Raw genomic sequence first — 24,829 nt, forward strand, 5'->3', positions numbered from 1 at the left:
CTCCCCTCATCCTGAAGGCATGCTGGTCAGTGAAGTGACATGGTAGTGTAACAGTTAGTGTAAATCTTTACAGCGCCAGTGACCCTCGGTTCAATTCCCGCCGGTGTCTGTAAGGACTTTGTATATTCTCCCCATGATCGTGTGGGGCTTCCTGTGGGTGCTCTGGCTCCCTCCCACATTGCAAAGATATACTGGTTAGTAGATTAATTGGTCACACGAATACCATGAGGTCATTGGGCGGGAAAGCCCTGCTACTGTGCTACATCTCGAATTTTTTTTAAAATGGCCAGGCCTACAGTAAATCCATCCCAATGCAGGTACAGTAGTTGATTGGAGAATCAAGTAGGAGCTGATGGGCATTTGAAAGTGTAAGTAGCAGCAGAATGAAATCATTCTGAGAGGCAGCAATTTCTCAACAGGAAGAATGGCCACCTTGTATGCCAAAAGAAAGTTTGGCAACAGGATGCCAATAAGTAGTAGTGTTAATGTTGTTGATATGTTCAGTCAAATGTTTACTTACAAAGAGCAGGGTTGTGGAAGCAAGAACTAGAGGACACTGGCTTTAGGTGAGAAGGGAGAGATTTAAATAGGCACCTGAGTGAGAACCTTTTTTCACCCAGAGGGTAGACCGTATACGGAGTGAGCTTCCAGAGGACGTGGTCGAGGCTGTGATCGTTTGCCTGGGTTTGTTCCATATCCCGTCAAACCTTTCCTATCCACGTATCTATGCAAGTGTTGGCGCGTGCCCTAGTGGGCAAGGCATCAGACTAGTAACCTGAAGGTCACTGGTTCGAGCTTCAGCTGAGGCAGCGTGTTTGTGTCCTTGAGCAAGGCACTTAACAACACATTGCTCTGTGACGTCACCGGTGCCAAGCTGCATGGGTCCTAGTGCCCTTCCCTTGGACAACATCGGTGGCGTGGAGAGGGGAAGGCCTGCAGCTTGGGCAACTGCCAGTCTCCCATACAACCCTGCCCAGGCCTGCGGCCTGGAAACTCCAGGCGCAGATCCATGGTCTCTCGAGACCGACAGATGCCACCACCACCACTTTTAGATAACAAAATCTATAAAGATGATTGTAAAGAATTTAATTTTGTTTGTAAAAATAAGTTAAAACAATGAACTAAGAATAAATTTAAAATATCAGAATTGTGCAGTCTGTGAAAGTTGAGCTTCACAGTTTTGGCTTTCCATAAGAAAGAGATGAGAGCTATTGCAATAGCTTGCCCCCCATAATAGGAGTCTATTTGAATTTGTGAAGGACTTACAACCAGCAAGAGGAGGGGACTTCCATTCCATTGACCTGGCCCAAATTTCATCCCTGGACAGCATCTAATTTCTCCCTGCTCTTCAGAAATAGGAAGAAGACAATTACAGATTATGCTGGAGGACTTAAGTTTCCAAAAATAACCTGTTAATTTTCATGCACCAGGTACATTGCGATTACCGGAAGCAGAAAATCGAGCCATGGGGCTGAAGCGTGCTGTTAGAAAGCCCTTGGAAACAATTGTGCAATACTTAGGTAAGTGTCAGCCCAATGTGTGTTACAGAAAATCATGATACAGTTTTGGTAAGTGCAATCGCCCTGTACTGTGTTCCATCGACATCTTAAAGCCTGATTACGTGATCGTTACCACATTGCTGCCTGTGTGTCTGATTTCCACGGTTACAGCAGTAAATACATTTCAAAAATATTTAGCAAAATGCAAGCCTTCTGCTTTGTCCACCAAGTGTCTTCCATTTGTGAGATATGTGCCTTTATGTGATGAATGACCATCATTGTGTGTGATTGGATAGAAACACTGCACACACTCATTCAGTCTAGAAGTTTCATCCCAAAGGACTGTTGACCCGTTTACTATCAGATGGGAACATGGTTGTCAGGTGACGGATGACGAGAGGAACATCTTGGGAAAAGTAATTACAGAGCAGAGTCTGTTAGCCTTTCAAACCTTTCATCCAACAGATCTTGTTTGATTTTATCTCTATTCTTTATATCATAGGACCATAAGACATAGGAGGAAAATAGGCCATTTGGCCCATCAGTTGCTCTGCCTTCAATCATGGCTGATTGTATTTTCCCCCTCCTCAGCCCCACTCCCCAGCCTTCTCCCTGTAACCTTTGATGCTGTTTCCAATCAAGAACCCATCAAGCTCTGCCTTAAATAAACCCAACAAGCTGGCCTCCACAGCTGCCTGTGGTAACAAATCCCAGACTTTTGTACAGCACTGTATTGCTGCCACAAAACCACAAACCCCCCCCCCCCCCAAAATTCATGACATGCGAGTGATGATATTCCTGATTCTGATCGGGGTCTCTATTGTGGACTGAGAGTGGGAAGGGAGCAGGGAGAGGGGAATCGTGGTTAGGAAAAGGGGAAGGGAGAGGGGTGGGATCGGGAAGCACTGGGGAAACCGTGTAATCATCAATAAATCAATTGCTTGGAATCAAATGCCCTTGCCTGGAGTCTCAGGGTTGGATGTATCTGCTGCCATGCCACCCCCTACCCCTAGCACTCTTTCTCTGCCACCTGTCCCACACCTCCTGCGGTGCCCCACCCTCACCAATCCCAACATCCTTTGCTCCCACCAGATTGACAAACATGCTCTCCACTCCACATTGACAAACACAGTACTGTACTACTGTAGATAAATATTTGACAGTTTGAGTGACTTATGGGTATGTGCCATGATCATATTGAGTGGGTGGTCAGGTTTGAGGGGCTGAAAGGCCTACTCCTACTCCTGCTCCTATTTTCTTGTGTTCAGAGTAGATAACCTGATTTCCCAATGTTAAATCCACTGACGGATTTATCCTTTTGCATAATCTATTAATACTTTCTGTAAATTGGTGTCCCTCTGCACACTGCTTATAATCCTGTATATCATCCACAAATTTGTAAACATGACTGTCTATCCTATCATAAGTTATTGATAAATACAGTGAATAGACGAGACCCCAGCTCAATCCCTGAGCAACCCTACTAGTCGACATACGTTGATTTGAGGCCAGTCTTTCTGATTCTGTCTACTCAGTTGATCAATAATTTGCTTACAGTGCCATATCTAGCAAATGCCCCCTCCCTCCCCTTCATGGGAGTCTTTATAAAGTGCCTTATGAAAACCTACCAAAGTAGTGTCTGCCCAGGCCTTTCCAGTATCCCTGTTGGCTGGTTTCAAGTCCTTGTGTTGTCCTTTCCCTGAGATTCCTGACCTTGTCCCTCTCCAGGTGGTGTGGGTTCCAGCATTCCTGGAGAAAGGAGCGCCACTCACCAACCCTGTAGCCGCAGCAGTTGTTCCCACTCTGCCATTATGTATGTGACTCGGATAATAATGCTGAGATTATAACACTGAAGTCCTCTTTACCAGGGGTGGCACGGTAACATAGTAGTTAGCACAAAGCTTTACGGTGCCGGCGACCCGGGTTCGATTCCTGTCACTGCCTGTGAGGAGTTTGTATGTTCTCCCCGTGATCATGTGGGTTTCCTCCCACAGTCCAAAGGCGTTCTGGTTGGTAAGCTAATTGGTCACTGCAAGTTAGACAACGGTTAAATTGGGGGATCGCTGGGCAGCGCAACTTGAAGGGCCAGAAGGGCCTACTCCATGCTGTATCTTAATAAATAAATTTTTCCGATTTGCTTTCTAAAAATAATCCCTCCTCTATTCTTCCCTGGACCGTTGGTCTCCACGTTTCCTCCCTCCCCATTATCCTTTGAAGCCAGAGGTGGAGAGATTTGAGATGTCAGACCGAAGCGTTAGCTGCCCATTTCCCTCCACGGATGCTGCCTGTCCCACTGAGCTCACTTAGTGCCTCCTTTTGAGCGAGTGTGGGAAGTCCCTCACTGGCACCAAGTAGGCAGCTTTCACATTACACTTCTTGTTCTGTTTGCAGCAGATTCAGATTCATTTGTTTATCATATGTACATTGAAACATAGAGTGAAGTGTGTCATTTTGTGCCGACAGCAAGCAGAAGCTGGTGCTGGTTGTTGGCACTGCAGGGCTTGGCACATGTCACCACACATTCTGGTGCCAATCCGCACTGTTCAACAGAGCAACAGCACCAAAATGACAAAACAAGCCCTTTCCCTCTGCCCCCCCGTCCCTGTCCCCCGCCCCCTGCCACCCACCCACCCACCCACTCACACATAGAGACAGTCCTCTAACACCAGGACAGGCTAGGCTTCCAACCTCCCCTGGACTCGCAGATAACAGCCTCTGCCTTCCCAGTGGGGTGGCAGAGTTATTGGCCGTTGTAAATTGTCCCTAGGGTTTAGACGAGCGCTAGAGCCTGGAAGGGCAGACTAAAATGGGATTAGTGAAAAATTGATATAAATGAATCAGCATGGAAGTAGTGGGCTGAATGGTTTGTTCCTGTGCTGAATCATTCTAACGCCTCTAAATGAGGCATTCCCTTTCCCCTTTTGTGCAACCTGACACTGACACTCTTCTGGCTGTTCTTCAACAGTTTTTTGATCTTCTGTGGATGCACCGCACTTGCATTCCCAGTACTCTCTGCGCTTTCAGTCCTGTGCTGGCCAGCGGCGATCAAGACCAAGGTGTTCTGATAGCCTTTCCCCTCCCTCCCTCTGCATCTGAGCGTGTTGAGGTGTAGACATCTATTCCTGGGAGCTGTGTTCACTCAGGACCACCTCACAGTTCATGACGTTCACACATTTCCAAGTCTGTGTGTTTTTTTTTGGATAATTCTGACTCCTGTATACCGTGCTGCTACTTCCTCACAACTCCTGTCACCCACGTGCAAGTCAGTCCCAATCCCTGGTGCTGTTTGCACATGGCATGTTCTTCCTGTGGCCTTTCTCAGTTTGGTTTCCTCCTACTACCCAAAGACATATGGGCTGGTTGGGTGATTTCCCACTGTAAATTGCCCCTAACAGGCAAAACAGTTGTAGCATCTTGAGTCAAGTTTATAGTGATGTGCACAACTACACTCAGGTACAGGTACAATGGAAAAACGTGCTTGCATCAGCATCGTGGGCAGACAGAACATAAATAGTTATAGACCAGTAAGATAAAAAGAAAAGACTGACGGGTCCGTCGTAGTGTTATGCTGCTGAAGTAGGATTAGAGTTGTGCAAGTTGGTTCAAGAACCTGATGGCAGTAGATGTTCCTGAACCTGGTATAGCATTAATAACAACATGAGGAGATGAAAATGGAATTGGATTGTGAGTGATTGATGGGCAGCATGAACTCAATGGGCAGAAGAGCCTGCTTCCATGTTGTATGACCCTGACTCTATAAATATGCATTTAAAAGTTTAAAAATTAAATTGAAGACTTCAGTGAGAGTAAGACGAGTCCTCATCGAGGGATCAGAAGTGGAAAGGGTGAGCAGTTTCAAGTTCCTGGGTATCCACATCTCTGAGGATCTATCCAGGGCCCAACATGTCAAAGTGGTTAGAAAGGCATAATTGTGGCTATATTTCAATAAGAGTTTGAGGAGAATCGGTATATCACTAAAGACACTTGCAAATTTCTACAGGGGTACCATGTATAGCATTCTAATTGGCCTCATCACCGTCTAGTATAGGGGTGGTGAGGGGGGACTGCACAGGATTGAATTAAGCTGCAGAGAGTTATGAACTCTGTCAGCTCCCTCAGGGGCACTAGCCTCCCCAGCATCCAGGACATCTTTAAGGAGGGGTGCCTGGAAAATGTGGCGCCCATCGCAAGGACTCCCAACCCTCAGGACATGCCCTCTTCTCGTTGTTACTGTCAGGAAAGAGGTCAGAAGCCTGAAAGCACACACTCAGCGATTCAGGAACAGCTTCTCCTCCATCATCAAATTTCTGAATGGACAATGAACCTATGACCCCGACCTCTCTACTTTTTTTGCACTATTTATTTAATTTATCATTTAATGTATGTCACATAACAACAAATTTTATGAGATATGTCAGTGATAATAAACCTGATTATGATTCTGGAATAAAAGTTACCTGGTTGGTTATATACAGAGGCTACTGCAAGCAACAAAATGAAATAGAGCAAACACTAAAAATGCTGAGGTTGCTGCTCTGTATGGCTAGGATCTGTTGGGAACATTAGAAATCCACTGCCTTATCGGCTGAGGTTCCTATTCCAGAACATCATCTGTTGATTCCATTCGGAAGATGCATGTGTTTGGGGTTTGTGGGTGATAGTTCAGACTTGGCTGTTACCTCAATATGTTGGAGCCCACATGCATGCACGCACGCACACTCACACACACACACACACATATACAGGTGCACACAGACAGACAGACAGACACACACAGACACAGATACATACACAGACACAGATACACACACAGACACAGATACACACACACACACACACACACACACACACACACACACACACACATATACAGGTGCACACAGACAGACAGACACACACACACACAGACACAGATACACACACAGACACAGATACACACACACACGCGCGCACACACACACACACACACACACACACACACACACACACACACACACAGAGTTTTGTTCACCTATGAACAATGCCTTTACAGACAGATAGGCATACTTTATTGATCCCGAGGGAAATTGGGTTTTGTTACAGTCGCACCAACCAAGAATAGTGAAGAAATATAGCAATATAAAGCCATAAATGATTAAATAATAGTAAGTTAATCGTGCCAAGTGGAAATAAGTCCGGGACCAGCCTATTGGCTCAGGGTGTCTGACACTCCGAGGGAGAAGTTGTAAAGTTTGATGGCCACAGGCAGGAATGACTTCCTATGACGCTCAGTGTTGCATCTCGGTGGAATGAGTCTCTGGTTGAATGAACTTTAGTTATGGGCACTGTATTAAAATGAGCTTTGGGAAACGGTGCCAGATTTGCACCAGATCTTTATAAACTCTGTGGCCTTTCAACAATGATGATACTTCCCAAATACTCCGTTGGTTGTACTTACTACCCAGTATGCTGCTGGCAGCAATGGAGCAATGAAGCTCCTCCATCTCCGGCGGTGTTCAGGGCCTCCCTCATCATGTCAGTGGCTTCCCCTCAGTTTTCACAACCGTCAGTCATGCAGATCCCGGGTGGAGACTCAGGAGTACCGTCGCACTCAGATGTAGAAGGATTCTTCATTGCTGTTTCAGTAACAATTATGTTTTACGTGTCAGTGTTGTTAAGCCTGAGCTGAACCCCCGAACCTGGAAGACTGGTGGACCACTCTTAGTCTGGCCTTTACCCTTTGACCTCTGACATGAGTGACCCTGCCAAGAGCCTGACTCCAGCCAGCATAGTTCTCCGGGTCGTTAAGGCACGCAAACTGCCACACCATGACGAGGTTGTGGTCCTCTTGGAGTTTTGTTGGTTCTGAAGCACTTTTAATTAACCTTAGGTTATGATGCATGTCATGTACAGCTATTGCAGAGGATATAAAAAGATGTGTTCGTGGGTAAACATTTTGTGAATCGAAAAGGCTGGACAAAATGTTGGCATAGGAATATGTCAATATGCAGAGAGTTGCGCACTATTCCTGAAATCAGAAATTTCTTTTGAAATTGAGGACAAGTAGCCCAAACAATCGATAGGGTTATTGGTATATCAGATGCTCCAAAGAGGAGGAATTGAGTTTTGTTCTTCGTATCCTGACATTAATCTCCTTCTTCGTTCACAGAAGCTCATCCGTGCCCGAAACAGGAGCGTGCTCAGGCTAGTCTGCACATCAGCAACGTGACGCCTGCCAAAATGATGCCCATCTTAAATCACAGCTCTCCCACTATCCTGGGCAAGCGAAGCTACGAACAGCACAACGACACCAATGGTCAGTCTGGTTTCTGGTCACTCTGGAAAATGCGTGTCTACGTATTTGTTAAGTTCGGTCAGGGCTACTCATAGAGTTGGATATGTTTCCCCACTTCTCTCAAGCTGCAGACCCCTGCAGGATAGAGTTTCCACATTGTCAAATGAGACCTGCACTTGTGAAAACAGTGCAGAACAAGGCCTCACTGGACCCACTGGATAAACTGGAACTATGGGCCTGGGAGATTCAGGGTGTGGAGTTGCCAATGTCTGTAAATGGTGGCATTGTCAGCAGAGCAACTTACAACTCCAGTGAACCAGATTCACTCCTCACCCCTGGTGCTGTCTGTGTGGAGTTTGCATGTCCTCCCTGTGACATCTGCCTAGTGGTTTTTTCCCACAGCCCAAAGCTGTGTGGACTAACTGGCCACTGTAATCTGAGTGACGGAGGGAGGGAGGGGGTGATGGATGTGTGGGGAGAATGAAGGATGAGTGGATGGTCAGCACAGACCCAATGGGCTGAAGGACTTGCTTCCTCTCTCGGACTCTGTTGTGTTTTTCATGTTATTCTCATGTTAGGATTACGTGTGAATGTAAATTACCAGCAACCAATCAAGAAGCTCCATCCAATATTACATTGAATTGTACTTCACTGCAATAGATCTCTGTATGATGCCTTTTAAAATCCATTTATAATGTCTTTTTGTTCTGAAATGTCTGTTTGAGTTGGTGGTTGTGTATGAGGGAGAATAAGGTAGAGAACAGCAGGGAAATAGAGTGGAAATGGGATTACTCTGCTGGGAGCTGGCATAGATCCAGTGGCCCAAAAGGGCTTCTTCTGCCTTTGTAATAATTAGGAACGCTCCCACCTGACAGGATGAGTGCATTTTCAGCTGCATTCAAATGGTTCAGCTTCATCCGAGACAAAGCAACCCAATCTGTCTGACTGGAACCTCAGCCTCTACTCCCCACTAAACGGGGGCGCCATGACACTGTCAATCACCATCTGGAAAATGCACTGCATTTCTGTGTTGAGACTCTCAAATATACTTAACAAACCATCTAGAAGGACAAAGCTAATAGATAGAAATACACAGAAAATGCTGGTGGAACACAGCTGGTGGAGTCGGCTGGTGTGGTATACTGCGTCTGGTGCTCCCGGTGCAGCCTTTTATATATTGGTGAGACCCAACACAGGCTGGGAGACCGTTTCGCTGAACACCTACGCTCTGTCTGCCAGAGAAAGCAGGATCTCCCAGTGGCCGCACATTTTAATTCGACGTCCCATTCCCATTCTGATATGTCTATCCATGGCCTCCTCTACTGTCACGATGAAGCCACACTCAGGTTGGAGGAACAACACCTTATATTCCATCTGGGTAGCCTCCAACCTGATGGCATAAACATTGATTTCTCTAACTTCCGTTAATGCCCCTCCTCCCCTTCTTACCCCATCCCTGATTTTTTTAGTTTTTTTCTTCCCTTTTTTTTTCTCTCTCTGCCCATCACTCTGCCTGTTCTCCATCTCCCTCTGGTGCTCCCCTCCCCCTTTCTTTTTCCCAAGGCCTCCCGTCCCATGATCCTTTCCCTTCTCCAGCTCTGTATCACTTTCACCAATCACCTTTCCAGCTCTCAGCTTCACCCCACTCCCTCTGGTCTTCTCCTATCATTTTAGATTTCCCCCTCCCCCTCCTACTTTCAACTCTCTTACTATCGTTCCTTTCAGTTAGTCCTAATGAAGGGTCTTGGCCCGAAACGTTGACAGTGCTTCTCCCTATAGATGCTGCCTGGCCTGCTGCGTTCCACCAGCATTTTGTGTGTGTTGCTTGAATTTCCAGCATCTGCAGATATCCTCCTAGATGGATGGAAATGCCACCTTTCGCAGGTTTCTCTTGCAAAGCACCCATTATCCTACCTTAACAATGTATCATGGTCTACAGTTGTATTCCCCAGGCTTCAAGCTGTTCATTAACTGGAACTGTTTGCAAGTTGGAAGTCTGGTGCCTGGCAGAAAGAGCCCGCAGCCCCGCAGCAGCTGGCAAATCTGTCCCCTGCCGTCTCCCACAGTCGCTCATGTGTAGGGGATGCACAGTACATAAGTCAGGTGGAGACTACTTGTAAATCTGTATTGGAGGATCCACCCTCTTGCCCAGAGGATCAGTGGAGGCAAGTGGCGAACTTGGGGCCCAGATTGTTGAAGCTGCAGCTGCCAATCACAGGCATACTAGGGGCTGGAGTGTGAACGGCTGGGAAAAAGACAAGAGATAGGGTAGGTGTAACTGGAGAAGAGCAGTTGGGATTAAAACCTGAGTTGCTTCACCAGGCCTGATCCTTGCATTTGGCTATCAGTGATAGTACGGCAGTACGGAAACTATGCAAACAAGTAAATTAACTTTCACTGTGATAAGCTTCACATTTTGCCACTGTACCACACTTGACACCAGCCTGTGCTACATTATTAATGGTATGTGTGTGTTTTCGTGAGACTTTTGCGTCTAACATTACCACAAGCTGCCCTTGGCAATGTTATGAACCTGCTTCTAAAGTCTGCACATTCTGAATTGGAATTCAGATCTTGTGAACTTCCAAAGCTGCGACACTAAGGTTAACTATTGCAAGATCCAGGCTCCTAAATTTGTAGGTAACATTCTGTTAATGATTTGAGTCATTGATCGTTTCTCATCTGTCTTTTCCCAGGGAATATGAAGAAACGCTTCCTGATGCCTTATAAGGGTAAGAAGTTTAAACTGCAATAAAACAATGTCAACTTGCTGTTATTTTTTAGATCTTTATTATGCTTCTGTGTGTGTTTCTGTCATTTTCATTCCCTATAACTATATTTATTACCCTTCTTTCTCATTTTCTTCTTCATATCTATTCATCTGACTAGACCTTGCATAAATGTGCCTTGTGCTTGTGCATCTCCTAACCTGTCCATTTATCTAGATCAGGGTTCCCAATGTGGGGTCCATGGACCCCTTGCTTAATGACATTGGTCCATGGGATTAAAAAAAGTTGGAAACACCTGCTCTGGATCTACTTTCCTTTCACCTTTCTGCAGTAGTAAGTCTGATTTGCCCTTTGTGTCTGGGTACCGCTTCACATACCCCCAATATGTAACTGTTTGACCTGCTGGATACAGGTTTCTGCAAGTGAACCAACACACTGCATGTCACACAGATACCCACACACCACTTCCCACAGCACAGCTCCCACCTGCAGATGCCTCCCTGTGTAATAGAAATTCACCCTAACAGAATTCACAAATCAGTACCCAAAAAATTGTGATGCAGAGTAAATAGAAGATAGGAATCTACAGCACGTTACAGGCCCTTCCGCCCACAATGTTGTGCCAACCATGTAGCCTACTGTAGAAACTGTCTAGAATTTTCCTACCACGTGGCCCTCTAGTTTTTCTAAGCTCCATGTACCTATCTAAGAGTCTCTTGAAAGACCCTGTTGTATCACTTCCACCACTACCACCACCACTGGCAGTGTATTCCACACACACACCACTCTGCGTGATAGACTTGCCTCTGACGTAGTTAGCTGAACTGTGGCTGTGAAAGGTCTGTCCAATTACTGACATTTATTCCCCTCGTGAGTTTACTTCCAGTGTTTTATGTGTACCTACAGATTAATCTCAGGCATTAGTAAGAGATGATAGCGTTAAGTTTACTGGGACTGGTTATATGAACTTGAACTTGTTAGCAATTTTATGAGTTTAGTAGATTAGTTCTATCCTGATGAAACTTGGAAGAAAGTTTACCTCATGTGAGTGATGGAAACCTGGAATTCTGCCCTGAAAGACCAGAACTATTGTGGTCAATGCCCGCGGTGTAAGTGGCACTGTCAGCTGAATTATGGGAACATTGGTGCAGATCAGCCATAATCTAATTGAGGGATTGAATGACCTACTCCAATCTATCAACAGGTAATTGAAACAGTACAGAGAGAACATGACATGGCATGTAGCAGTGCTGATCTAGGGATCCTTAATGCCGGAATTTCACACTCAAAAGGTTGTCAAACTATTCAATGGCCTTGCATTCCCTTTAAGGACCAGTAGTTGTACCTTCATTGTTGGCTGGAGTGGATGTAGTATGGTTTAATGCATCCTTTCAACAGGTTTTGATCCACATGGAGGGAATATTCTATTGGTGCTGTAGAAGAGATAACCGTCAGTCTCATGTTAATCTGTTTTTTGCAGGTATGATGAACCACACACAAGGGAGACAGATGGTAAGGGACTTTAATTAAAGCTGTTAAATGTGGTGGGTTGCCTTTTCCTCTAATTTGCTGCCTGTTTAAATGAGAAAGCTTCACTCTAATAGTGAAGTCATACCCAGGCCTTGCGTAAGTGGTCCTCCCAACTGGGGTGGGCCACATCCTGATTGAAGAATACAAAGATGTGGAGGGGCTTATAAGGAATGGACAGGGAGGAGACTTCTCTCTATTGCAGAGCTGTCTATAACCAAAAGGCATAGGGTTAAGATGAGGGGGCAGACATTCAGAGGAATTTTAGTCACCTGAGAGGTAGCTGAAATCTAGAAAGCACTGCCCGAGCACCTGGTGAGCAGGGCTAATCCTGGTGCGTTTATGAACTGTCCAGATGAGCACTGGAAATGGCAAAAGCCACCGACCATGTGCTGGTGCATAGGGTGAGTGTGACAGGGTGCGTGGTGGCTAACATGGGCTGCTTATGCGGTGTAAGGCGCAATGACTCTGACATAATGTAGTATACTGGAAGAGGAACCCGTGCATTGGATTGGAGCTGTGCTCATTCATTGCAGGGGTGGTGTCTGGCGTGGACCTCCAACACAATGTTAGGTTGGGCTTCAGGCCCCCTGGTGCTGCAGGGGAGAGGAGGTAACTCTGCTGACCATGTCCTGTTCTTGGAATACCCACAAATAACAATTTCTTAACTCATTCCCAGCACGTGAGCCTTGTGAGAACACGAGCTTTTGTTTCTCGTTCCTATAGTAGTGATGATGAGTTGACTTTTTTTTGTGGTTAAGGGGTGCCCACTGAACTGCTAGGTTCAGTGTTTTGACTTAGTGATGGCAACAAAACAGTGATGTTTCCATATCTATGTGGTTCACGGTGCATCTCAGGAGGTGATTTGTATGCAGCGGTATCTCCCTGCATACTTCCTCGCAATTTGTTAGGGCTGCAGATGTAGCTGGTGGTGTTGCTGAAGCCTTGGCAAATTGCTGCAGGTGAATTCCACAGACGCTCTGTGCATCGATGAGGTGCTGGTTGGTGATTCACTTCGCCCCGAATGGTTTCAAGCTCATCCAGTGTTTTTAGGGGCACGTTCTCACCTATGGAGAATATCCTGTCTCAGTGATGACTTCAATGACCAACATTATTTGCCATCTAAACGTTCATGTATTTAACATTAGAAGTATGGATATTGAATAAAATGTGCATAAGTAAATATCTGCATGTATTGACGATGTAAACAGCATTTTAAAAAGTGGTTTAAAGAGTTTACAATGCAGTGATGGGGGTAACAGAGAGGGGTGGGGGAGTCTAAGAATGGTTGATCAGATTAACTGCAGGGGGAAGGAACTTTTAAGATGGCCTGAAGGTTTTATTTTAAAAGCCCAATAGTGCTTTCCAGAGGGGGAGCTTTTGGAAAAGGCAATTTGCTGAATGGGTAGTGTCTGCAGTGATTTTCTGCCCACTTGGTTTTCCCAGACACATACAGCCCAAGGCCTGCAGTGATGGTCAACTGAAGCCAGTAAAGTTTTCTGCTGCTCCAACAACATGTTGTACCAAACCAGGTAGAAATGGCTGATGTGAGGATGCTCTCAATCATGGCAGTGTAGAATTGGGTGCGCGTGCGCGCGCACACACACACACACACACACACACACACACACACTCTTTCACAATTTATTTAGTTAGATACCGTGCAGAACAGGCCCTTTTGGCCCTTCGAGCCATGCCATCCAGTAATCCCTCTATTTAATGTTAGCCATAGGACAATTTACAATGGCCAATTAACCTATTAACTGGTGCATCTTTGGAACTGAACCCCGGTCACCTTTACTGTAAAGTGTTGTGCTAACCACTATGCTACTGTGCAACCCCAGTATCCTTTTAAATCTCGCACCTTTGTTCTGGGGAAGACGGAATTTAGCCAACTGTTGCAAGAAGTAGAGCCTCTGCCAAGCTTTTTTTGTTAATGATGGCGATGTAGTTATCCTGTGAAATAGAGATATGCATGAATCTGAATGTTGAAACAGTGTTTACTGACGAATGGGTGGAGAAGAGACGCATTTCTCCCGAAGCCGATATGCATCTCCAGAGTTTTGAGGGAATTCAGCTCCAAGTTGTTGTGATTGCACAAGGACACCAGCTTGTTTGCTGCCTGGTGGTACTCGAGATTGTCCTATGCCAGTGGTGTTGTCCACGTGCTTTATCTGTTTAACTGATTTGCAGATGATGGGATAGCTTTGGGAAATCGGAAGATGAGTCATTCAATGTAGATTACCTAAGACAATGATCTATACTAAAGACCATGAGGCTGATCCTGTTAAATATCTGATTAATGGTGGCCTTCCCCTCTCCAATGAAGAAGTTTGATGGTGGTGGCAGCCCTATAGAATGCCAACGGGAGATGGTTAGATTTTCCCTGCTGGTCGTGATCACTGCCTCGTCCCATTCTCAGCCCCAGGTTGAGATTTTGTCTGCCTCTTGCTTCATCTTATGATTTTTATTCATTTGGTTTTGCTTTGGTCTTTGTGAAAGGGGAAATTTCTATTTTAAGGCATTGTCACTTGATTCCACTTCCTCATTCTGTTCCCATAGCCCATTTACCTTTTAGGTATCAGGCCTGACCCAGTAGAGAACTCCCAGTGAGTCATAAAAACAAGGGTTTCAGTCCAGCTAAGAATGTTTAGGCTGTTACATCAGTGCAGTTTGTAGAATACCAGAAGCACTGTCTTTCAGATGAGGTTAATATGCCAGTTTGGAGCCCTTGCTCGAAAAGATGCCATGACCCTATTAAAGAGCAGTGTGCACCTCCAGTGATTTATTACCTCACCACTTGCTTTCTTGAGAACTTGATGCACGTTGCAACAGTAATTACATTTGAGAAGTATTCTATTCCCTGTAAAACTGTTGGAGTCAAAGAATACTGCAGCAAGGTTAATGGCCCTTCAGCCCATCTAGTTGATACCAAACCATTGATCTGTCTAGTCCCATTGACCTGCATCAGGACCATAGCCCTCCATACCCCTCCCATCCATGTACTTATCCAAACTTCCCTTAAGTGTTGAATTCGAGCCCACATTTACCACTTCTGTAGACAGCTCACTACACACTCTCATCACTGACTGAGTAAAGAAATTTCCCCTTGCCCTTTTAACCTTAACACATGACCTCTAGTTGTAGTCCCATTGTGGGAAAAGCCAGCTTGCATTTACCCTATCTATACCCCTCATAATTTTGCCAACCTCTATCAAATCTCTCCTCAATCGTATAGGTTCTTGGGAATAAACTCCTGACTTATTCAACCTTCCCCTACAACTCAGATCTTCAAGTCCCGGCAACATCCTCAAAAATTTTCTCTGCAGTCTTTCAATCTTACTTACATATTTCCGTAGGTAGGTAACCAAAACTGGACACAGTACTCCAAGTTAGACCTCACCAATATCTTATACAATTTCAACATAATATCCTAACTCCTGTACTCAGTACATTGATTTATGAAGGCCAATGTGCCAAAAGCTTTCTTTATGACCCTATCTACCTGTGACCAGTATTTTCAAGGAATTTCGGTATTCACAGATTCCTCTGTTCTACCACACTTCACTGTGCCCTATCACTTACCGTGTAAGATCTACCCTGGCTGGACCTCCAAAGTGCAACACCTCACACTTGTCTGCGTTAAATTCCATCTGACATTTTTCCAACTGGTCCAGATCCCGCTGCAAGCTCTGGTAATCTTCCTCGCTGTCCAGTGCACCCCCAATCTTGGTGTCATTTGCAAATTTGTTGTTCCAGTTTACCACATTGTGATCCAGATCATTGATTTAAATGACAAACTATGAATTAGGTCATGTAGTACTTCCGGGCCAGAATTTGGACAAATGCAAGAGACATTGTATCAACTGTGGACTTCCACCTGAAGATATCTTTTTAAGTTATTATTCGGCTAAGATAACTAACCTGAGTCAGGTAAAGGACACTATTAAATCACAAACTGTGGAAGAGATGGATCTTTGCCAGAAAAGGCCGCTGTCACACAAATAATAAGGTGGCTTATTTTTGTTTAAAACTCTGTCTCTTTAAAAAGGTTAAAATGATGAAGGGTTGATTTCTTCTGTTAATTCTCATAATTTAAAGCTATGTCCGATAAAAGCAAAGTGATGTCTAAACTCTTGCAGTGAGATTGTATAACTATCTATAGTTTGAAACCAGCAACTAATTTTTTGTATGCATGTGTCACAGACTGGGCTGTCTGAAACCTGAAATTACTCTTTTCATCTGGAAGGATCCAGGCAATCTGGAAGCGAAAGCATTCTGTTTAAGAGTGCCCGTGAACACACTTGCTTCTCCATGTGTATCTGTGTTTATCTTTGTAAAATGAAGGTGCTGCCTGGCCTGCTGAATTCCTCCAAGAGCTTGTTTTCACTTTGGTTTCATAAATCTGTCAGGAAACAAGATTATCCTTGAAGGCACATCCCTGGCCATTTCCCAAGTTTGGTATGTCGATGTAACCTTTGGTGGGTATATTCTGACATTGAAGAGGGTGGGGTGAGTATTCACGTGCTGGTAGGAAACTGAGGGAGTGCTATGAACACAACGAACGGTGTGGTGAAGGGTCTTGGCCCAAAACATCAACTGTCTATTCATCCCCATAGATGCTGCCTTACCTGCTGAGTTCCTCCAGCATTTTGCGTGTGTTGCTTGGATTTCCAGCATTTGCAGACTTTCTCATATTTATGAACGTTGTGTTTGACACCAGGTGGGCTTTGGAATGGGCACTGTGTTATGTCTGTTAACGTGATAGTCATTCGAATTTGCCTAATATAGGTTTACGAGGAAACTCTGAAATGAATAATGTCTAACCCTACTGGACTACAAGCTTCTGATGGTACAGGTATTGTGCACTCGTTGGACGCATTGCTTGTGGTCACTGCTACAATTCATGCCGCAATGAAAGCAATTTGATATTTGTAGCACACAGAAATCACATGCTGGAGAGCCAGATGTTGTGCCCAAACAATGTTGTATAACTACATTTGCCAGAGTCGAGGAGGTGAGCCCAGAAGCATACAGACTCGCACGTACTGCAAGCTTCCCCAGAGCTCTACCGACGATGTGCCTGCTGAGCTCCTAATCTGAATTTCACCAACCAGATGGGTCCAGTACAAGCAGCAGGCATCTACGTTCTACCAGGGAGTCAGGATCCCTTCGTTCTGCAGCCTCCAAGACAAGTCAAAGACTGGCCATTGCCTGTTAAGGATAATTTCATCACATGACTCAGAAGCCCAGACTCCAAGAGGATGGGGAGCCAACAATAGGAGTCATCTGGCACATGGAACACTACACATCATTCCTCTGGAACTTCATCCAAGCAACTGACCCTGCACTGCTTTGAAGCCCTGGAAAACTCATCTGAATTGTTATTAAGAGAAGTTTGAGGAGGAAGAAGACCTCACAGCTTAGACAGCCCTGTCCTTATGCTCTCAGATGCTTAGAGAATGGTATCAGGATGGCAACTTTCAATTCAACAAAGGGCCAGCAACGCTTACCTTTTTCCTGTTACGAAGTGTTGGTGGCAGCACAGCAGCGTAGAGGTTAGTGACTGCTAATACAGCGCCATTCAGGTCTGCTGCTGCCCGTAAGGAGTGTCTGTGTTCTCCCCGTGACCTCGTGGGTTTCCTCCAACACTCCAAAGACGTTCATCGTTAATCGTTAAAGGTTAATCAGTCACGTGCGTGTAAATGGGTGTCACAGGCTAGTTAGGCCTGAGGAGACTGTATGGATAAATAAAATATAGAAATAGAATTATATCACGTGCTTTCTGACAACACAAAACATTTGCTCTAATCCAGTTTTGTTGCTATACTCATTGTGTAACGTAGACAGAGTTAAACAAATTAGAGCCTAACCTTGGTTGTCTTCGTTGATCCTAAATGCTGAGATGAAGGTGAACTTCTGACCTTCAGTGGATAAAGCAAACTGACCTTGGCAACCGGGGCAGCTGCAGCAGTCCGCCACGATTGCTGATGCCTACAGCAGACGTGGTGTCTGCAGGGTTCGATTACTGGATTACAGGGTGTACCTGGCACTGATCCACCCTCGCCCTGCAGGGTTCGATTACTGGATTACAGGGTGTACCTGGCACCGATCCACCCTCGCCCTGCAGGGTTCGATTACTGGATTACAGGGTGTACCTGGCACCGATCCACCCTCGCCCTGCAGGGTTCGATTACTGGATTACAGGGTGTACCTGACATCGATCCACCCTCGCCCTGCAGGGTTCGATTACTGGATTACAGGGTGTACCTGACATCGATCCACCCTCGCCCTGCAGGGTTCGATTACTGGATTACAGGGTGTACCTGACATCGATCCACCCTCGCCCTGCAGGGTTCGATTACTGGATTACAGGGTGTACCTGACATCGATCCACCCTCGCCCTGCAGGGTTCGATTACTGGATTACAGGGTGTACCTGGCACCGATCCACCCTCGCCCTGCAGGGTTCGATTACTGGATTACAGGGTGTACCTGACATCGATCCACCCTCGCCCTGCAGGGTTCGATTACTGGATTACAGGGTGTACCTGGCACTGATCCACCCTCGTCCTGCAGGTTTCGATTACTGGATTACAGGGTGTACCTGGCACCGATCCACCCTCGCCCTGCAGAGTTCGATTACTGGATTACAGGGTGTACCTGACACCGATCCACCCTCGCCCTGCAGGGTTCGATTACTGGATTACAGGGTGTACCTGACATCGATCCACCCTCGCCCTGCAGGGTTCGATTACTGGATTACAGGGTGTACCTGGCATCGATCCACCCTCGCCCTGCAGGGTTCGATTACTGGATTACAGGGTGTACCTGACATCGATCCACCCTCGCCCTGCAGGGTTCGATTACTGGATTACAGGGTGTACCTGGCACCGATCCACCCTCGCCCTGCAGGGTTCGATTACTGGATTACAGGGTGTACCTGACATCGATCCACCCTCGCCCTGCAGGGTTCGATTACTGGATTACAGGGTGTACCTGGCACTGATCCACCCTCGTCCTGCAGGTTTCGATTACTGGATTACAGGGTGTACCTGGCACCGATCCACCCTCGCCCTGCAGGGTTCGATTACTGGATTACAGGGTGTACCTGACATCGATCCACCCTCGCCCTGCAGGGTTCGATTACTGGATTACAGGGTGTACCTGGCACTGATCCACCCTCGCCCTGCAGGGTTCGATTACTGGATTACAGGGTGTACCTGACATCGATCCACCCTCGCCCTGCAGGGTTCGATTACTGGATTACAGGGTGTACCTGGCATCGATCCACCCTCGCCCTGCAGGGTTCGATTACTGGATTACAGGGTGTACCTGGCATCGATCCACCCTCGCCCTGCAGGGTTCGATTACTGGATCCATTATCACTCTGCTAGAATGAGGGCTTTGCAGTCCTACGTGTTTGTTAGCATGCATTGGGTGTGCTGTAGACTCTGGAGGGTGACAGCGGTCTGAGAGCCTGTTGTAACGCTGCCCTTCATCGTCGAGCGCTGACCATCACTGATAGACACCTCACTTCACTGGTTCACCATCTGTGCTCTTCCAGAATCAGATTGGAGCTGTACCCTTCCATCTGCGCACCCTGAGGGAACATACTGTGAATATCAAACACTTCAGCCCAGGAGCAGGCCCTTTGCACACGATGATATGCCAAACTCTTTAAGCTAATGACGCCTAGCTAAACTAATTCCTCCTGACAGCACAGAGTCCATTTCCCTCCATTCCTGCATATTCACGTGACTATCTAAGAGCTTCCATTGTACCTGACTCCACCACTACCTCTGGCAGTGTATTCCAGCCTTTTGAAACAAAAATCCTGTCCCTCACATCTCCTTGACTGCCTCTCCCCCTCAGCATAAACATATGCTCTGTAGTATTAGACACCAACCCTGGGAAAGAGACACCGGCGCTCTCTCTATCCTTTTCATAGTTTTATAAACTTCTCTCAAGTGCCTATCACTCAACAGTTTGTCCAGCCTCTCCTTATAATCCTGGTAAACCTCTGCCGTACCCTCTCCAAAGCATTCTTCCGATAATGGGGCAACCAGAGCTGAATGCTTGGTGTGGTGGGGGTTGGACTTGGAGGGGATGCCCCTGGACCTGGCCTTCAGGGGTCATTTGACACACCGTCCCTGTACCTGTCCAGCTTTACCTGATCCAGGTGACCTTGCCAGTGCAGCACGGCCCTCCAGGAAACTTTAGCAGATGGAGCTAAGGAGCGGCACGTAAATCCTCTCAACAGCTTTGACAGAAAGTTAACAGTTTCTGAATGTTTTGGGTGTTCGCTCAGCATTACATTCGCCCTTCCCCTTGGTCTGTATTCTTCATAATTGAAATGCTGATCTGACTCACATTTGAATTTGTAGGTAGCCTTCCCCTACAAAAAGCTGGCACTTGTACTATCTGCTGCGTTTGGGAAGAACTCAGTCTCCTACCCTGACTACTGAGGTGCATATGGAGTCTGTGAGTGTATATGTATGCTACAGTATATATCTCATTGTAGATATTGTGTAACATTGCCAGTGTATAGAGGGATATAGATCCGTTGTACCTATGGGTAGAGAAACAGCCAGGGAAGTTTAATCTGGGCAAGTGAGAGAGCAAATGCAAAAGGTCACTACTCTGTTAAAGGCAAAATCCTGAACGGCACTGAAATTCAGAGGGATTTTGCAGTAAAGAAGGCAGCTGGCATACCTGTAGTCAAGTCAGGAAGTTAGGCTATAGCGTTATAAAACTCTGCTTCAGCCCCATCTGGAGTACTGCACTCAGTTCTGGTTGCCTTGTTGTGGGAGGGATGTGGAGGCCCGGAGAAAGTGCAGAAGAGGCTCGCTAAGATGCTGTCTGGATCTGAGGGCATGGGGTGGAAGGAGAGGCTGGACATACTTGTGCTGTTCTGTCTGGAGTGGTGGAGGCTGAGGGGAGATGTGAAGTTTTTTTTTAATTTGTGAGAGGCATAGGTAGAGTAGACATAGAAACATGGAAAATAGGTGCAGGAGCCTGCATCGCCATTCAGTATGATCATGGCTGATCATCCAACTCAGAACCCTGTACCTGCTTTCTCTCCATACCCCCTGATCCCTTTAGCCACAAGGGCCATATCTAACTTCCTCTTAAATATAGCCAATGAACCGGCCTCAACTGTTTCCTGTGGCAGAGAATTCCACAGAATTCCACACTCTCTGTGTGAAGAAGTTTCTCCTCATCTCGGTCCTAAAAGGCTTCCCCTTTATCCTTAAACTGTGACCCCTCGTTCTGGACTCCCCCAACATCGGAAACAATCTTCCTGCATCTAGCCTGTCCAATCCCTTTCGAATTTTATACGTTTCAATGAGATTCCCCCCCCCCCCAGTCTTCTAAATTCCAGTGAGTATAAGCCTAGTCGATCCAGTCTTTCTTCATATGAAAGTCCTGCCATCCCAGGAATCAATCTGGTGAACCTTCTTTGTACTCCCTCTACGGCAAGAATGTCTTTCCTCAGATTAGGGGACCAAAACTGCACACAATATAGCTGGTATCTCTTCCCCAGTGTTGATATGTGTAATACGAGAGGGCTTTCACTTGAGATGCCAGAGAGTGAATTGAAAGGAGAAGTACGGAGCAGATTTTTCACAGAGTGGTGGGTGCCTGGCGTGCTGGTGGATACAGATGTGGTAGAGGCTATGAGGTAGGCACAGGTATGTGCAGAGAATGGAGGGTTTGGGGCCATGTGCAGGCAGAAGGGGTTTAGTTTGGCACATCATGAGCTGAAGGGCCTGTGCCTGAAAGAGGTAAGAGGTTCCTGATCTTCCCAGTTAGGCCTACACGTCTGAGTTTCCAGGGAAGGGATGAGGTAGAGGAGGATATAGGATAGGAAGAATTCTTCCTCAGCACAGTACCAATATGGGGAAGCAAAACTGAGCAGTTTAGGGTTTGGAGAATTAAAAAACCTGATATTTGAACATCAGTAGACTAAGCTGGTGTAAGTAACTCTGAGACATAAAAGATATTGTTACAGGGAAGGATGTTTCCTAAGACAGCATCTGGTTTCACCCTCTGGTATGGTGTTGGTAAACTGTAGTTGAATCTGATGAACTATATAAAGGACAATGAATTTCAGAGGAATGCCATGAATTTCAGAAAAATAGTGTGGATGTCAGCGGAATCTAGATGAGGTCAGGAAATTTGAGTGAATCTAGGTAGAATGTGATGAATGTACCACCCTTTGTTTCTGCTATTAACACAACCCCAAAGGGCGAAACAAGATCCAGCTGGAATTTGAGACTCTGGTATAGTTGAAATTGCAACCAGAGACTGATTTAACCAAAGAAAGGAAAGTAAACAGAATTAAACAACAAATTTTTTTCACACCGAGTGGCATTGGGAGGAGGGGAGATAGAGAGAGGTTGTGTAAAGAATTATGGAAAGTCTGTCCTGGACTTGCCCCTGGAGGGCTGGACTTGCCCCTGGAGGGCTGGCTTTCTGAATTGGAAGTACCTCTCTTCCAACACCTTAACCCAGTCCACAGCTTGGATTTGAAACCATGGTCTGACCAGTTTTTATCCACCTAACGACGTTTGAGGGTGCAGTGTTTCCGACTAGCAGACTGGAGCTCTGTTAGAGGCCATCTTACTTATTTTTCTCCCAGTTACCCAGATTATTGTCCACCGGCTTCTTGCAGATACCTGCTCGAAACTTTGTGGTCAGTGGGAGATCTAACACGCCCAGTATCAGAGCTTCACAAGCAGTAACGTGTAGGTAGTGAACAGGGTCAGTGCCAGTGCCCCTGATGATGTCTTTTTCATGCCAACCGATGAAACCAGGTAAGTCTGTTGAAGGTTTACCAACCCTTTAGCTGATCAACAACGATTCTTGCTGCCTCGCTTGAGAACCCAACATCATTATTCCATTCCCCCTCCCCCCAAAAAAAGCCTGAGCCTGCTCATTGATTAAAAATCTAGAGCAAATGAGTAAATACCTGCTCTATGGATGTATCATCACACCTGAGTTTTCTTTGTAAGGACGTATAACTATACAACTTGCTCTCTCAGTCATCTGTTCCTTTCTGCAGCACACCTTGGCTCATTTGAATCCAGGCTTAGCCTGGATTTGCTGGTGTAGGCGGTGCCGAGTAGGAGACAACTTCTGCTCAGCCAAGGTTTGCAAGTGTGGAGGGTTGAAGTGTTTAGGCGTCCAGGGCCTGTTGAGGTGAAGTGGGAGTGGAAGCTGTTATCCCAGTTCAGAGAGGATTGAGTCCCAGTTTTAACAAAAGTGAAAATGTTCAGGGGATCTGCAGGAGACAGTCTTTGGAATTTGTAAGAGATAGAACTCGTTTTTTGGTGACAAACATACAGCTTCCTTGTAAAGCCAGCTCTGACTAGCCAATAGCAACCTGGGAACATCCTGTAATAAGTAATGTGATCAGTAACTTGAAGCTGGCTGTGCTACAAAAGTTTGCTGGTTACTTTTTTACACGCATTTTCACGTGTCGCCATGCTGTGCATGCATAGCAAAGTAAGGAGTGGGGGCAGGACCCCTAAGGAGACGTCGTCAGCAGGTGGACTTCATGCCAATTTGAAGCTGTGATGTAATTCACCAGATAGAAGAGATTCTGCAGCTGTTGGAAATCCTGAGCAACACACATGAAGTACTGGAGTAACTCAACAGGTCAGGCAGCATCGATAAAGAGGAATAAATCATTTAAGACACTTCAGGACATTTTAGCCCAATTAAGCGACTGTCCCAAGTAGCTGAAGTTTCATGGAAACAGTTTAAAAAGTACAAAAAAGAAAAATCACCATTTAACTGAGTAATAAATTATGTATTTAAATGAAATATAGAACAAATTAGACACTACCAAAACTCCTACAGTAGCATAAAAGTGTTTATTGGTTAAGGGGGGAGGACTCTATGTACACTGTCACATTTTATTGGATTGACTGTAAATGAACAAAATCAACGCAGACACCAGGTGCAGATAATGGACTGCCTTCAAACAATACTTTTGACAATTACATCTTCCAAATCTTCATTTTAATTGTAACATTCAAGACGATTGTCAATATCTTCAAATTCTTTGTAGTTCCTAACTTTCTGAAGTAGTGAAATTGTTTTATTCTCCTTCCCAACCATTTCTGGCATCTCCAAGCCTGAATGCTTGAAACCACAGCGAGCAAATCAGTTCTGAATTGTCTTACTGCTTATTTCTCGCCAACTATCAGGGAAAAATATCACTACCTTTGAGCACAAAAATACAAGTGATGCTATTTAAACACTGTTTGCTCTAAGCATGGTGTAGAGCCTAACGGCCACACAAAATGTATGTTACTGACGCTAGTTAGAAAATGCTTGGCTACAGGCTCCTGCCCAATGAAGTGGCATAGTGTCCCAAATAAACCAAGGGAATCTTGGCTATTTTCTCGACTTGCTTTTGTTCTTTAAGAGTTGCCCCAAATAAAAAAAAATACCAAGTTCAAAGTAAAATATATTATTGAGTACATATATGTTATCACATACAACCCTGAAGTTCTTTTCTCTGCGGGCATACTCAGCAAATCTATAGAATGGTAACTGTAACAGGATCAGTGAAAGAGCAAGACCACAGAAGACAATAAGCTGCATAGCTGCAAATATAAATAAATAGCAATAAATAATAATAGTATGAAATAACAAGATGAAGAGTCCTTAAAGTGAGATCATTTGTTGTGGGAACATCTCAATAGATGAGTGTAGTTATCCTCATTTGTTCAAGAGCCTGATGGCTGAGAGGTAGTGACTGTTCATGAACCTGAGGCAGCAGTGAGA

At 45.6% G+C, this 24,829-nt stretch overlaps 1 protein-coding gene and 1 long non-coding RNA gene across 2 annotated transcripts in view; one reads left to right on the forward strand and one right to left on the reverse strand.

Moving 5' to 3' along the window:
• mta1 (metastasis associated 1) overlaps positions 1 to 24,829 on the forward strand; it is a 147,833-nt gene that overhangs the window by 107,718 nt on the left and 15,286 nt on the right. The window contains exons 15-18 of the mRNA XM_059953203.1: positions 1,431 to 1,520; positions 7,648 to 7,794; positions 10,470 to 10,505; positions 11,983 to 12,014. Coding sequence (XP_059809186.1) covers positions 1,431 to 1,520; positions 7,648 to 7,794; positions 10,470 to 10,505; positions 11,983 to 12,014 — 305 coding nt within the window. The remainder of the gene's footprint in view (positions 1 to 1,430; positions 1,521 to 7,647; positions 7,795 to 10,469; positions 10,506 to 11,982; positions 12,015 to 24,829) is intronic.
• LOC132382790 (uncharacterized) lies at positions 12,094 to 23,512 on the reverse strand. The gene is made up of 3 exons (XR_009508459.1): positions 23,004 to 23,512; positions 17,543 to 17,767; positions 12,094 to 13,096 (listed from the first exon to the last, which is right to left on the reverse strand). It is a non-coding gene; the product is annotated as an uncharacterized LOC132382790 (long non-coding RNA).

Source organism: Hypanus sabinus, chromosome 2 (genome assembly GCF_030144855.1).
Source record: "Hypanus sabinus isolate sHypSab1 chromosome 2, sHypSab1.hap1, whole genome shotgun sequence".
Lineage (NCBI taxonomy): Eukaryota > Metazoa > Chordata > Chondrichthyes > Myliobatiformes > Dasyatidae > Hypanus > Hypanus sabinus.